The sequence below is a fragment of the Aotus nancymaae genome, unplaced genomic scaffold (genome assembly GCF_030222135.1).
Source record: "Aotus nancymaae isolate 86718 unplaced genomic scaffold, 86718_ANA_hifiasm-v0.15.2.pri h1tg000002l, whole genome shotgun sequence".
Lineage (NCBI taxonomy): Eukaryota > Metazoa > Chordata > Mammalia > Primates > Aotidae > Aotus > Aotus nancymaae.
Window position 1 is genome coordinate 32,975,409 of NW_026988413.1, and position 15,470 is coordinate 32,990,878.

The window sequence follows — 15,470 nt, forward strand, 5'->3', positions numbered from 1 at the left end:
TTACATTATCAAGATGACATAACTCACTCAGAAATTTAAAGCTATTATTTCACCATGAAGTTACTGATTATTTTTGTCACTTATTCAACATATTTCAACAAATAATTATGGAACTCTGTGCTCTAGGGAATGTGTTTGACCCTGAGAAAGCACTGGAAAACAAGACAAACATAGAACCTGGCCTCGTAGAGCTTACAGTCTAGTGGGAAGGCAGCAGGGAACACAGGCACCTATAATATAGCATGACAAGTTCTGTGCTGGGGCTTCCCATCCTAGAGGAAGCTACATCTCAGCTGAGATCTATGGCGTAAGTGGGAGTTGATCAGGTGAAAGGGTGCAGAAAAAGTGGAAAGAGAGTTCAAGGTGAGAGAAGGAAAAACAAAGACCCTGAGGTTCTAAGAGACCATAGTCTATTCTGCAGCAGTGACTCCCCATACAAAGGTCCTCAGATATTTGATGGCCCACAGTGAAATTCTCACTCATCAGTGGGGAAATGACAACAGTGTGAGGTCTTCAAGTTGAAGCAAAAGTCATTCAAGTTGAATGACTGAGTTTATAACCATCTTATTTTCTGCCATTAAAATGACCCCCCTTTTATGAAATGATGGTGATAGTAGATGGTATATTTTAAACAGTCTTTTTAAAAAATTAACACAACAAAACCTATTGGTACATGACACCTTAAAGTCTGGGAATCACTTTTAAGAAATAAAATTCTAAAAGGTTCAAGGGAAGGGAGGAAAGGGAGACATCCAGAGATGACACTAAAGAAAAAGGCAGGAGTTAGATTATGAAAGTTCAAGTAAGAACTTTGGACTTTAACCTAAGAGCAATGGGAATGATCTTAAGCAGAGAAGTGAAACTCTATTATATTTGTAAAAGACTATTCTGAGATGCTGTATGTAGGCAGTGTTTGGGACAGGGCAAGTCAGAGGCAGGGGAGTCAGATAAGCAGCACTGTATTAACCCAGGATAAAGAAGATAATAGACTTAAGGCCAAATCAGGGGGCGGGAGGGCTGAGTGGAAGATGACTTCAGGAGATGAACTTAATAGGATTTGGTGATTTGTCTTATTGGGTGAAGAAATGGGATGGTGAAGTCTGATGTCCAGGCTTTTTTCTTCAGAAACTGAATTGAGCATTGTACTAACTATTGAGCTAGAGAATGAAGGAGAAAGACGTTTTTTTTTTAAAAATGGAGTAAGGTAGCGAGTTCATCTGGGAACTGTCTTTGTGTTCAAATGTTCATTAGGCCAATTGTCTACATAGGTTGGAAGCACATGAGGGAAAGAGCTGAGTTTTGGATAGAAATTTTGTAGTCTGTAGCAAAATGATTAAGACCATGGATGTGGATAAAATTTCCCAGAGAACAAAGCAAAGAGGGCTTAGGATACATAACTTAAAGAACAAAGCAAAAGGGAAAAGGGCTTAAGATATACGACTAAAAGATTGGTTAGAGATGAGCTAGGCAGAAAGAAGCCAGAGACAGAGTGTCCAGGAAGGTGGGAGGAAACCCAAGAGAACAAGGTTTTGTAAGAAACAGGGAAAGAGGTATTATTTCAGGGAGCAAACAGGCAACAATGTTGGATGCTGCAGGAATCATTTGGAAGAGGGACTGAAGAATGTTCACTGGATTTAGCAACAAAGAGATTGTCAGGGACCTTGAGAAAATCAGTATGGGGCAGATGCCAGATCACAATGTGTGAACTTACAGGCAGGAGGAGCTCTTTTACACAGCGAGACCGTGAAAGACAGGAGAATCAGGCCAGCAACTGGAAGGAGATATGGGTTTGAGAAAGTGGTTATCTGTCATAGAGACTTGATTGTGGATATTGCAGGAGCCACGTGATAGGGAGAGTCTGAAGACAAAGATACAAATCTAAGTGCAAAATACTGACTATCTTTAAAAAATGTAAATGTCTTTAAAGACACAGATCATGGTGTTCCCCATAAGAACACATGATCCACCTATAAATTTGTCAACAAATTTAAATACACTTTACAATTAAGGATGTAAAATGGTTCCAAGAAATTATCTGAAGGAATCACATTTCAAAATATTTTTTAAAATATTATGGCAACTTTAGCTCTTGTCCATAGAGATCATACTCTTTAAATAATATGTATCTTTGAATAACTGGTGGTACAGGAAGCTTCTCCATTGAGGCTGGCTGGCAGAGTCTCTGGAGTCCCATAAGTCTTCGAATTTTTAACCGACACAAATGCTTCAATGAACAAGGATTCTCTAAAAGAAATGGGGAAAATAAGCAAAAAATTTTTTAAAATAGTGGATTGATCTCTAAGATATATATCTCTAAGAAATATATCTCTAAGATATATTTCAAAATAACATGAATAGTATATTCTGAAAAACAATCGCGCACACTTTAACAACTGGTGATTTTAAGTGAAATTCGAATTGTAATTGAATATTCTAGTCTACTCCTCTAGAATGTAAGCTCCATGAGGGCAGAAATTTAGTCTGTGTCTGTGCCAGGAAGGGAGTCTGGCTCATAGTAGGTATTCAACTAGAATTTGTGGAATGAATACATGGACTTAAGAAAGCAAATGCCCACATCTCTTCTTTATTTTTTTAGAGCTAAGTATTGTATAAATATATTTGTTTACTTTCTTTCTCCTACCAATCTGTCTGATAAATAATTATCCATGAAACATTGTTGCAGATGATTCCATACATCATGAATAATCCAATCTGGATTTTGTTTCCAGAGTCTGATACTTAAACCTTGTATAGTCTCAAAAATATACTAAAATTTTTTAAATATCTGATGATATTTTCAATTCTTACTTTATACTATAATTGCAAGATTGATATTTTATAGCAGCAGTATGAACAAATGAAGGAGCAGCATAGCATTCAGGCTTAGATGTGCGCTCTGGACCACGTCGGCTTGGACTAAACTCCTAGCTCTGCCCCTTAATAATTTGTGTCACCTTGGGCAAATCGCTTAATGTCTGTGAGTTTAGTATTCTCATCTGTGAAATAAGGATAACAACAGTACTTATCTCATAGGGTTGTTTGAAGATGAAACAAATCATGTAAAGTATTAGAAAAGTGCCTGGTACATTGTAACCATTCAATAAATATTAACTATCATTCAATGCAATAATAAACATGATCACATCTATATTACATTTGATGATATCAACAATTTATCTTTTTTAAATTAAAAATAATGTTCTCAAAAATTATTGATGCAACATTATTACCAAAATAAGGAGAAAAAAAAATTCCATCTAAAAAAATGCAATTTTTTTTTTCCTAACAAATATGCTGCCTTATAGATAGCTGGAGGACTCCTGACATCCAGTGGTTAATCACACTAATAGCAATCAACTGGCTTCTACCCTAGTTGCAATAATGTATGCCAGAAACAATTAAAAAAAAAAATTTCTGGCATTATTCTTACTTGAATTGTCTTTCCAAAGTCATCAGAATTGGTAATTATTTTGCAAAAAAAAAGAAAGGGAGCAATTAATTTCCACTTAGAAGCAAAATCTGTTCTATAACAGGAAGTACAATGGTATTATAGAAAGTCTGTTTTTTCAAGTAAGACAAACAAGGGTTCAAATCTTCACTTTGTTATTTTCTATGTCTATTACTTTGAGAAATTAATTTATCTAAGCCTCAGCGTTTTTCTCCCCCCTGCAGTCTCCAAGCTAAAAAATAAGGTTTTAAACTCTTTATTGCAAAATAAAATAAAGTACACATGTATAGTTTCATGTTATATAAGTAATTATTAGCGGAACATCTTTAATCACCTCCTAGTTCTATAGGACATAGAACTTTGTCAGACAACCAAGAAATTCCTCTCAATTCTTCCATCTTTCTTTCGTTCCCCTGCCGTAAATAACTACTATTCTGACTCGTAATCAGTTTCTTTAGAGTTTCATCATGTAAGTGAACTATCCCTGCACTATAGTATTGACAATATATTTTTAAAATTTTTTGCTATGTCCTTTAAGTCTCTAATAATATGCAGGTTATTCTCTCCATCCCCCTCTTGTCCTTTGAATTAATCTTTGAAGAACTGTAGTTTCCTGTAGTTTCCCACAGCCTGAACTCTGCTGATTGCATTTTCATGGTGCAGTTCCATGTCCCACTGTCTTCTGTATTTCTTGCAAATTGATAACTGGATCCAGAGACTTGATCAGGCTCGGGTTTGATCTCTTTGGCAAACATAGCTGATTCTGTGCTCATTCTTTGGGGGCTACATATTAGCAGCTGTTGATGCTCATTGACTACATCTATTAATTTATTGGGGGCTATAAAATGGTGATATAATATCTTTTTAATTTTTAGAATACTTTTATAAAGGGATGCTATTGTTCATCTACTCTAGTTACTAATGTCACAGATTTTATATATATATATATATAATATATATATACACATATATATATTATATACATATATATATAAAGCAGAATAAATGCTTACCTCTTTTGTAACAATTTTTAAGATTATGAGTTGATTTTCTATTATGAAGCTGACCAGTTTTTTAAAAAATTGTGTATTTAATAAGTAATTCTATTATAAAGATACATGCACGTGTATTTTCATTGAAGCACTATTAACGATAGCAAAGACGTGGAATCAACAACCTAAATACTCATCAATGATAGATTGGATAAAAACAAATTGGTACATATACATGATGGAATACTGTGCAGCTATAAAAAGGATTGAGATACGTCCTTTGCAGGGACATGGATGGAGTTGGAAACCATATCCTCAGCAAACTAATGCAGGAACAGAAAACCAAACACCGTGTGTTCTCACTTACAAGTGGGAACTGAATGATGAGACACATGAACACATGGAGGGGAACAACACACAGTGGGGCCTGTTGGGACTGGGGGGAATTTGAGCATCTGGAAGAATAGCTAATGGATGCTGGACTTAATACCAAGGTGATGGGATGATCTGTGCAGCAAATTACCATGGTACATGTTTACCTATGTCACAAACCTGCACATTCTGCATATGTACCCTTGAACTTACACAAGTTGAAGGAATAAGAAAGAAAAAAAGAAAACCCACAAACCGTATGTTTAAAGATAGATTTCAATTCATTGAAATAATTACCCTTTTTGAAACTTAAATTGTCCCATCTTTGGCCGGTTGGAACCTCTCCAAGTTGGCCCCTGAATTCTTTTATCATGAATTATGTAGTTTTTAAGAGTTTCTTTGCTTTCTGGTATGACCAGATATTCCAGGTTCATCTTGTTCATTTCCTTCTCCAGATGCAATCATCCATTTCTCAAAAACAAAACAAAACAACCTCCAGCAAAAACCCTGGTTTCTTTTGTAGGAAATGTCATTTCCAGGCCAAAATCTGTGATGTAGGAATGCTCATTGCTACTGGGTTTATCATTATTCCTAAGCCTTATCTGTAAACTGAGACACAGACCCACACACACACACAGCACAGTCCACATGCACACACATACACTTTCAAGATAAAACAGCTTATGAATTTATATTCTTACTTCTAATTCAAATTCAGGACTACAGGATTTTTCTTTAATCTCTTTTCTATTACATTTGTATTTTTTTTCTGCCACACTGGCAATCCTTGGCTTCAAGGATACAAGGAATAATGGAATTGAAATATTCCTCAATTACTCATTTACTGAATATATCATTCTCAGCACAACAATATTAATATATCACCACCAGTATTTTAAGATATTTAAAAATATATTTTTTAATTTATTATTAAATATTATTTTATCTATTTACTAATATTTCAAAATGAATAATTGTGCTGTTGTCTATTTAATCAGAGCATATAACCATTACATATTGCATCTCCTCCCTTTTAACTCTCACTTAGTCTTGGCATTCTGATTAATGCTAGTCTTGTTTAATACTAGTCCTCACGTTGATATCTCTCTAAACATTTTGGGTTGTCTAAAGGTCATTTTTTAGTGGATCCTTCAGACGTCAGTAAGAGGAACAATATTTCCTGAGTCCTTGCATGCTGACAGCAGTTTACCTGCATTGATCATTGGAAGTCAGTTTTCCCACGTAAGCATCCGTAGCTCACATTTTCCTTCCGTGGAGATCCTTAAATATGTTACTCCATTTTCTTTTGGCATGAAGTATTGTTGATAAAAAGTTTAATAATAATCCATTTTTTCTCTTATATGTCACTTGTTCTTTTTGCCTACATGCCCAAAGGATACAGTATTTTGTACATTATAGTTTCAAATCTTTCCTTTTTATTATAGAAGGTTTTTCTTGAAGCCTAGGTTTTTGTATTTGTTATATTCCCTTGATTTGGTTTTCCTTTTTAAGGAGTCTTATTATCCATATATTGACTATTCATTGTGTGTTGTCAATGTTTTTAACTGTCTTTCAAATTTTTTTTAAAATCTAAGTTACAAGGATGCAAAAGCATAATAATAATGCAATGGACTTTGAGGGCTTGGGAGGAAGGATGGGCCAGGTATAAAAGAGTACACATTGGGTACAGTGTACATTGCTTAGGTGATGGGTGCACCAAAATCTCAGAAATCACCACTAAACAACTTATCCATGTAACCAAACACCACCTGTTTCCCCAAAACCTATTGAAATGAACAAATATATATATTTTAAAATCCTTTTGTCTATTTCTTCATTTATATTTGATTTAAAAATTTTCTTCCATAGCCTCTTTTCTGTCTCTCAATGTATTGTCAGCTGTGTTGCCAGTTGTTCAGTCTTCACATTTGAAATTAATTTTTTTCTAATTTTTATTCCCAATTCTTTCCTCAGTTGTTATCTGGTTTCCGAATTTTTCAAATTTTTGACTCATGTTATTCTTCCATATCTTATATTATTTTCCTCATGCTTTTTGGCTTACTTTGAAATAGAGGTTTGAATTTTGATTGTTCTGACAGTGTAATTTTTCAGTTATGTATTCATTGTTTGTAGGGATATTATTCTGTTCTATTTTTTCTTACTATTATGGGATTTGACTGTGATATTTTCTGTTGCCCATTTTTGTTTGCATTTAGTTTTCTTGAATTTTTAGAAGGATGCTTGGTTCCAGATAGCTCTTCTAACTTTACAGAACTTCTTACTCTAGTATTTTCTTGCAATGACCCAAAATATGGTGGTTAGATTTCTGAGGTTTCCTGGCTCTGTTTGCCATCCCCTCTTTTTTGTGGGTCCTTTCTTGTTTCTGTCCTGATAGATTTTTGATTTTGCTCTCAATGCAGGCTTTAAGTTCAGGAAGGGAACTTTGAGAGGTGGTTTTCAAGAATGCATAGGGTCTAGACTATTTTGTAATGTCTTTTAGCCTTAGCCTTTTCTTTGTAAAAAATAGGCATGATACTACTTAACTCTACAATATTTCATAGCACACTTTACATATACATTTCAGATATCTCACATAAACTTACCATGTAATAAAAACATAAAAATGTTAATACTTTAGTTTTAAAACTAAATTTATTATGTAATTTAAATGATCTAGACACTAAGCACCTCATATGCATTATTTCTTTATGGTCTCACAACAACCTTATAAGGTTAATACTATCCTACATCTACTTTGCAATGGGAAAACCTAGACAAAAAAAGAATAAGTAATTTGCTCAAAGTCACACAACTAGAATGGCTATCTTGGTCTTTTTATGGGAAATAAAAAAATCCTCCTTCACTTAGAAAAAAATTGTAACAATAAATTGTTGCTTTTTTTCATGAAAACATCAGTCCTGAATTACACTGCGCTTTATAATCTAGCAATCCTACTTCTAGGCAAGGCCAGAATTTCATCTCATTCTAGATCTGACCCCAGAGCTCAATTTCTAGGCTTACAATACTATATTACTCATCAGATTCTCCAAGTTTCCTGTTTTAGTTGCCTCAGAGTCTCTTCTATTGTAGAACTAATTCCACAGAAAGGCTGATTCAGGTATATTAAGAATGTCAAATGATTTAAATGTCATATAAAGTTCTATAATTCTTCTTTAGGCTTCATGAAATTGATGTCCAACTAGGTTTTGAAAGTTTATTCTTCTGAACTCTTATTTTGTAAGTGAAACCATCTCAAATCTATGATACTTTTCTGGTTTCTATTTGTATTTGAATCATTTTAAAATATACTTTCATTGAAACTTGTATGATTCATTTTCATGATAAACTTTCACCTAGAAAAGAAAAAATGGCCTGTCTATAAATACTAATCTTTGGGAGGACTTTGTCAATAAAGACCTCAGAGAAAGCAGGTCAAAAAGAGTAATTCTAATCCTTTTTCTTCATTCATTTACTCCATATTTATTGAACTGTAGTTACTAGGCCTTATGCTAAGCCTTGAGAATATAACAAGAAATGAAGCAGATCCCTACCCACATGGAGCTTGCAGTCTACATATTGTGTGATATTATGGAAGTTAATTTTAAAAATGAATTGTAATCAGAATGTTAATATAGCTATTTTATTACTCATTATACAATTACAAAGTTGGAAAATATAAAGAAAAATGCAAATATGTATCTTACAACAGAGGAAGTGTTAAGGATGATTTTAAAACCCAGATAATTCTGGAAATATAGTAGAGTAGCATAGAAAAATTATCAAAGAAGACATTAAGAACTTCCCCCATATATGTTCTTAATTTAAAAATTGTGGGCACAACTTCTGGTTTTTACCTAGTATTTGACGGATTTCTGGCCATTCTCTCTGTACTTCTAGTGCAGACTTCAGTTTAGCACACAGAGGAACATAATCCATGTAATCTATTAGTACTCGAGTAACTCTGCCTACCAAGTGCTTCATCCAAGGAACTGTAATAAACTCACAGAACTGAAAGAATTGATAAAATTTAATTTAGTAGTGTTTTTAACATGCCATGTACATAAACACTCAATTGTGTTATGGAAACATTACTCTTTGTCTTATTACAGAAAATAAAAGATCCCTCCTTGTAATGAACAAAAATTAAAAACAAATTGTTTGCTTCTTTCTGTGAAACCATCAGCCCTGAAGAATCGCTTAGCTCTGATGTGACTGTAGTCAGCAAAGCATGGAGGAATCATGCTTCTTTCCATCTGGCCCCAATATTCCACTAAACAGGCAGAAGTGACTAATTGCATACATTTCACATTCTTTTACATTCAGTTTTCAAGTCAAGAAAAAATGAACAGCATCTTTTGGGGGGGGCAGAGGGGCTAGATTCTAGATTTATGCTTATATCCCCGTATCGTTGCAAACAAAAATTGAAGAAGAAGAAAAATAGAAAAATTAGAGTTTATTTTTTTTTTTGTAACATCCCTAAATGAATGAATGTGTACTAAATTAGGATGATGACCCAATATAAAGCAGAAAAGGCATAACTCACCGGGTTATCTTTTATTACGCAAGATGTCCATCCTGGCAGCACCTCTTCCTCTATCTCTGACCACACAAATGAATTTCCAAAGATGTCACCATGCGTGCAGTCAAAGCACATCCCCACTTGATAGCCATTATTCAGCAATAGCCTCAGCATTACCTCGTCGTTTAGGGCATACTGAATGACACTGGGGAAACGAGTGTCATTCACATGCATAAAGTAACAATTGACATTAGCTCCATGGGAGAGAAGCAGCCGGGCAATTTCATAATTATTGGCCCTCACTGCCACAAGTAGGCAGTTGAGGGGATCTAAGTTTGGGTCTGCACCTGCAGCCAGAAGGACTTCTGTGCAACGAACATCATTATTAGAAACGGCAAAATACAGTGCAGTCTTCCTCTCATCGTCATAGCTCTGGGAAATGTGGTCAGCAAGTAGGGTATTGACATCAAAATCATTTTCAATGAGCAGTTCTAGACACTGTGCATTTTGTCCATCTGCTGCTGAGTGAATTGGTGTTAGCCCACTTTTCCGAATTGCATTTTTAGATGTTACTGGGATAAGATATTTCAGTGCACTACAAGAAAAAAAAGTCAAATATCTACGTACCATAAAGAAAATCAAGAAATTAAATAAACTGTTCTTGTTAGGTAAGTGAATGCAAATTGTACAGTTTCCCTTATTTTCTCTAGATAACCTTATGGTGAAACATTTAACTTCTATCTACTGAGGTACAACTATTTAGCTTAGTGTAATTCAGTTTTGATTTAGCTTTCTGTTCTAAATATTCTTGGGAAACACACTGCATCTTATATGTTTTGTTCTAGAATTGTGGTTCCTGAGGAACCCTCCCCCTCTTCCAATTCTCCTCTGAACAATATAATATTTCCAGGCAACCAATACTATTTTTTAAATTATAAAAGAAAAGTAAGATTTTCTAATGCCATAGAGGAGTGCTTTGTAATCTTGACCATTAGGATCATAGGGTCATAGGAAGTGACCCTGGATGTCATTTAGTCCAGCTGCTTCATTTAACAGAAGTTCAATCTAAAGTCTGAAGAGGCAAAATGATTGTCCAAGGTCACACGTTAGATGTAGAGCAAGGATGAGAATTTGGGCCTTTTCGAATTCTCATGAATTATTCCTCTTTCACTGATTCCTGCGCAATCTGTTTTTTAATATTGACTGTGTATATTGTCTGCTTCCATATAACTTGCAATTGAATTATTAGCCAAAAGAAGAGTCTTTAGTATTCCATCAACCTTGCATCAGTCCAGTTGAGATAACCAACCACGGTTTATGTTTCTAAGTACATGTGATATGGTTGTGAATTTCACACTTGACTAACCAGCTAGACATGTATGAGAGCCACAGGCAAGGATAACTTGATCTCTTGTGCCCACTGTGCAAATTTATGAACACTGGGAGTAAATCCAGGTAAACTCTAACAACATGTCACTTAGCATCAATTACACATCACTGGCCACTTAGCCAGTGGCCCACTGAAAACTATAAAGCCCAATTACTTCAAAGTTTTTGAGCTTATGAAATATATTTAATTGTCTAAAACCATCTTCTCATGGTGGGTAATTTAATATAGTGATCTAGACTTCTACCAATGTGTTAATTATGCACATTTTGTGATTTAAGACTCTATTCAACCATTTGTATGGAATAAAGAATTTTAAACTTATAATGAAACTTTTCTATTCAAGAACATATTTGACATTATACTATAATATAATATAGTATATATTATATTATATATAAATAATATCCTGGAGATATTAGGAAATAATTGGAATAACACTGACACTATTGTTACAAATTGTAATCCTTTGTCAAGGACAAAATTTTTAGAAACTCTGTAGCCTTTTGTTAAATACATTTGTAAACAGAAAGGCACTCTTGGGTGGCTTGTGCAGAATTCTCACTTATGCATTAATTCCTTCTAAAAGAAAATTTCATTATAAAGTACTATAAATTCATTTTTTGGAATTACAGGAATATCAAAAAAGTTCTAAGCATCTAAAGATGAAGCATTAAAATGTGAAGATTTCGCCTCCTGCTCTTTGGATTTTGAAAGGTATTATATATAGACTTGTGATTGTACTGTATATACAAATTTGCATTTTTAACTCAATAACCCTATAATTTACCACTCACAGATAATGCCCCTCATAGGCAGCTCGGTGTATAGGAAGATGCCCTGCTCGGTTAGGTACATTTCCGCTTCCTCCATATTCCAGCAGGAGGGAAATGCAGTCAGGATTGCCACCTCCTGCTGCCTCAAACAGCACCGATGCCCCATCATCTGCCAGAGCAAGCACATCACCACCTGGCAGGATAAAATATGTGGCATAATCATAACTGGATGGTATTGTTTAAACAATCCCCTAAAAAACAATCTGTTGAGTTCCTTTGTGGTTAGGACTTAAAAGTGTGGAATTAAGGACCTCCATGTTTTCTATATTTTCAATCAACACACATGCATGCAGCATGCTTCGTTTTATTAGAAAATCTTTAGGCCAAAAACATGAGAGAAACGAAATCAATTTTTATGCTGGGTAAATTCTTCCAAAAAAGACTTGTTAGACTTTTTAATTTAAAGACAATGGCTTTTTGGGTTTTGTTTTGTTTTATTTTGAGACGGAGTCTCACTCTGTTGACTAGGCTGGAGTGCAGTGGTATAATCTCAGCTCACTGCAGCCTCTGCCTCCCAGGTTTAAACAGTTCTCCTGCCTCAGTCTCCTGAGTAGCTGGGATTACAGGCATGTGCCACCACAGGGTTTCACCATGTTGGCCAGGGTGGTCTCCAACTCCAGGCCTCAAGTGGTCTATCCACCTTTGCCTCCCAAAGTGCTGGGATTACAGGCATGAACGATGGCACCCGGCCTACTCTATTTTATCCTAACAAATACTTAGAGTTAATAAAGTATTAACAAATAACTTTATTGCCCTCTATGTGCAATCAGTGTGTGTGACCCTAAGATGAATGAGTGTGACTACTCTAAGGAGCTTAGAGGGGAAATGAAACAAAATATCAGACAGGACAAACTGTATGATTTTCCAGTGACATTAGGACAAGGAGACATGATGTAGAGGACAGAGGCTCTGCTGCTTATGGTGAGAGCTGGGGACAAGCTGTTTACTTCCATGCACCTCCAACTCCACATCTGTGAATGATTAATACAGCCTACTTCACACGGCTTATTTGATAATTAAATGTGGTTGTAGTGGGAGACCTCAAAAATGTTAGTCTTTTTCCCATAGAGAATCACCGGGAATCATGTGATGCTAGCATTCATTTGCAGATGAGGACGCTGAGGGCCAGATATTTAAGGAACAAGGCTAGGGTCTCACATGAATAATGGCTCAACCAGTTTAGGAGTTAGGTCTCCTTAACTCATGGTTCTGTAGTTGTATAAAGGAGGGCAATGTCACAATCTGTTGTGAAGAATAAGGAAAGGATTTAGGGAGGTGTCTCAAGAGACTGACTTTGAATTGTGCTGAAGAAATGAAGGCAAAGACCTGACCCAAACCCAGAGAGAAGGAATGCAAGATATGTTTGGGAATACTGCTTGTGTATTTTGACTGGAGTGTAGGATACAAGGTGGGAGCAGTAAGGGATAAATGTGGTAAAACAATTGGAGATTATGTAATAGGGATTATTTTTTTGACTAGTTGACACTATGGTAGCTGCCCTTTAGGGAGAGGAACCAAGTTGCAGTATTTACTATGATTCTCTGATGGGAGACTAGAAACCCAGAAAATGGTTAGAAAGCATTTGCATTGGTCCAGGGAGGATTGAGGGACCTGACCAGGATGGCAGATAGATTGTAATGAGAGGACAAGAGAAACGCTACAAGACTTTGCAACTGATTGGATTTAAGAAAGCCAGTGATGGAGGAATTAGAGATCATGATGAGATAAATTATCACATCAGAAAAGTAGAGAAACAGGAGGAATTCAGTTTAAGAGCAGATAAGCCTGAGGCCCTGATGAGCCATCTATAAGCAGATTGAACTGTCCCTAGAGAGAGCAATCAGGACTAGGCTTGTAGATTTGTAGGTCACAACGTATAGGACTTAGCTGAGTTGTAGAGTAAGGATCTATTGAGGGACCAGGTATGAAAGCCTGATGCCAAGTTCCATTCCAGAGAGGAAGAGGATCTCCCCTAGTTATATTCAGGGGAGGAAGAGTGAGGAATATCGAAAAGGAGAGCTTGAGAGGGAGGACAAAAGTCAGGAAACTGTAACTCCTTTTCACATACCTTTGTGGATTAGATGTTCTAACACATCACAGTGACCAAACTCGGCAGCAACGCCTAAGGGTGTGACTCCAAATCCATCTCTCAGGTGGACATTGCCTCCATGTTTTAGCAGCAGAGCTATGATATCTTTTCGGCCTTGCTTGGCGGCTTCATGCATTGCTGACCATCGCTTGACACAGGGCTGGTCTAGGCTACTGTTGTGTTTGATCAGAGTCGATACCATGTCATAGGAGCCCCTTTTTACAGCTTGAAAATGATTTTTAAAAACAACAGTAAGTATATTAATACAAATACTTTAGGTGGTATAAACTAATGACCGAATTTAATATTGAAATAGATATTAGCTAGTATTTTCTTCTACAAAGAAAATAATGTGTTTCTCATATCCAAGTTTATATTTGTGAAATATAAGTTTACAAGATGACACTACCTTTCTTCAAGACCTGGAGGAGGGGTAAGAGTTTCACAGAAAATAACACACATCACTAGGATAGAATGCTGTGCGCTCTCTTTCTAAACTTTAATTTCTTCACCAACAAAGTGGAAATAACATTTGCTGTTGGATTGCACAAATTAAATAATGTATGTAAAATTATCAGTATAGTACCTAGTATGTAACAGGAGCTCAGTAACTGACTATTATATCATTATATCATTCTTAGGACCCGGGAACCTCATATGTAAATAATGTTCATCAGTTTTTCCCCTATAGAAACACTCAGTCCCACAAAAGATAGCAGTAAGTATTGAATGAACTTCTCTTTCTTATTTTATTTATTTATTTTTTTTTTGAGATGGAGTTTCGCTCTTGCACTCCCAGGTTGGAGTGCAATGGTGCAATCTCAGCTCACTGCAACCTCCACCTCCTAGGTTCAAGCGATTCTCCTGCCTCAGCCTCCTGAGTAGCCGGGATTACAGGCATGACCACCAAGCCCGGCTAATTTTGTATTTTTTTTAGTAAAGACTGGGTTTCTCCATGTTAGTCAGGCTGGTCTCAAACTCCCGACCTCAGGTGATCCGCCCGCCTCAACCTCCCAAAGTGCTGGGATTACAGGCATGACCCACCGCACCCAGCCTCTCTTTCTTATATTTTTAATGGATGATTATCAATAAGATTGTTTAGAATCTACATAGGCTAGCTGTTCCCGGTGGGTGAAGTACATGGCAGTTAATGTAGTACAATTAAGAAAGTTCACCAAATTAGATGTCTCTCTCCCTCTCTGCTCGTCTGTAATGGCTGAAATTATACAGTTAAAAGGTTTTTCCCCTTTTGGATTATTAAGAGATTGTCCTCATTTAGATGTATACAATTCTTAAAATGTAGCTTTTTTTTCTTGTAAGTAAAATCTATTGAAAAATAGATTAGGATGAGTGCTACCCCCTACAAATAAAGATGTACACACTTACATTCACTCATTCATTCATTCACTCACTCTCATTTATTATTCAGTTAATATGGCTGGCTCTACTAAAGGCTCTGTGTTACACACTGTGGACAACAGGAAGAAGAGACAGATTTGGATCTCACTCGTAGAGTTTACAGCCTAGAGAAGAAGCCTATGCTACCTTGTATTGAAAGACAGATTCAAAGTCTGGGCCTATTCTGGGAAACACAGAGGGAGATGTGAGGCTGCATCGAACATTCTGGGGTAACCAGGAGGCAGATTGTAGAAAGGATCTAACGCCAAGGCAAGGAGAGCAGCTCCCAATGTGGCAATGAGAGGATGAAGATAAACTTCGCCTACTTCATTTGGGAGCAGGCAAGCCATCCCTGCAGAAGATTCCAGTTTTTCTCCTGCTCCTTGTCTAAGGTAGAACCTGTTGACAAATGCCTCTCTCCGAATTGCC

General features: G+C 36.0%; 1 protein-coding gene and 1 long non-coding RNA gene across 19 annotated transcripts in view; one reads left to right on the forward strand and one right to left on the reverse strand.

Annotated features, from left to right (window-relative positions):
* Positions 1-15,470, forward strand: part of LOC105732041 (uncharacterized) — a 31,228-nt gene that overhangs the window by 12,342 nt on the left and 3,416 nt on the right. Inside the window, exons 3-4 of the long non-coding RNA XR_010341746.1 lie at positions 9,898-9,999; positions 11,354-11,435. This is a non-coding gene — a long non-coding RNA (uncharacterized LOC105732041). The remainder of the gene's footprint in view (positions 1-9,897; positions 10,000-11,353; positions 11,436-15,470) is intronic.
* Positions 1,447-15,470, reverse strand: part of ASB15 (ankyrin repeat and SOCS box containing 15) — a 39,510-nt gene continuing 25,486 nt past the window's right edge. For all 18 annotated transcript variants that reach the window (XM_064373768.1, XM_012474011.3, XM_012474004.3 and 15 more), the window contains 5 exons: positions 13,623-13,868; positions 11,516-11,687; positions 9,356-9,926; positions 8,667-8,820; positions 1,447-2,244 (listed from right to left, as the gene is read on the reverse strand). In XM_064373768.1, coding sequence (XP_064229838.1) covers positions 2,072-2,244; positions 8,667-8,820; positions 9,356-9,926; positions 11,516-11,687; positions 13,623-13,868 — 1,316 coding nt within the window. In that variant the 3' untranslated portion in view covers positions 1,447-2,071. The remainder of the gene's footprint in view (positions 2,245-8,666; positions 8,821-9,355; positions 9,927-11,515; positions 11,688-13,622; positions 13,869-15,470) is intronic.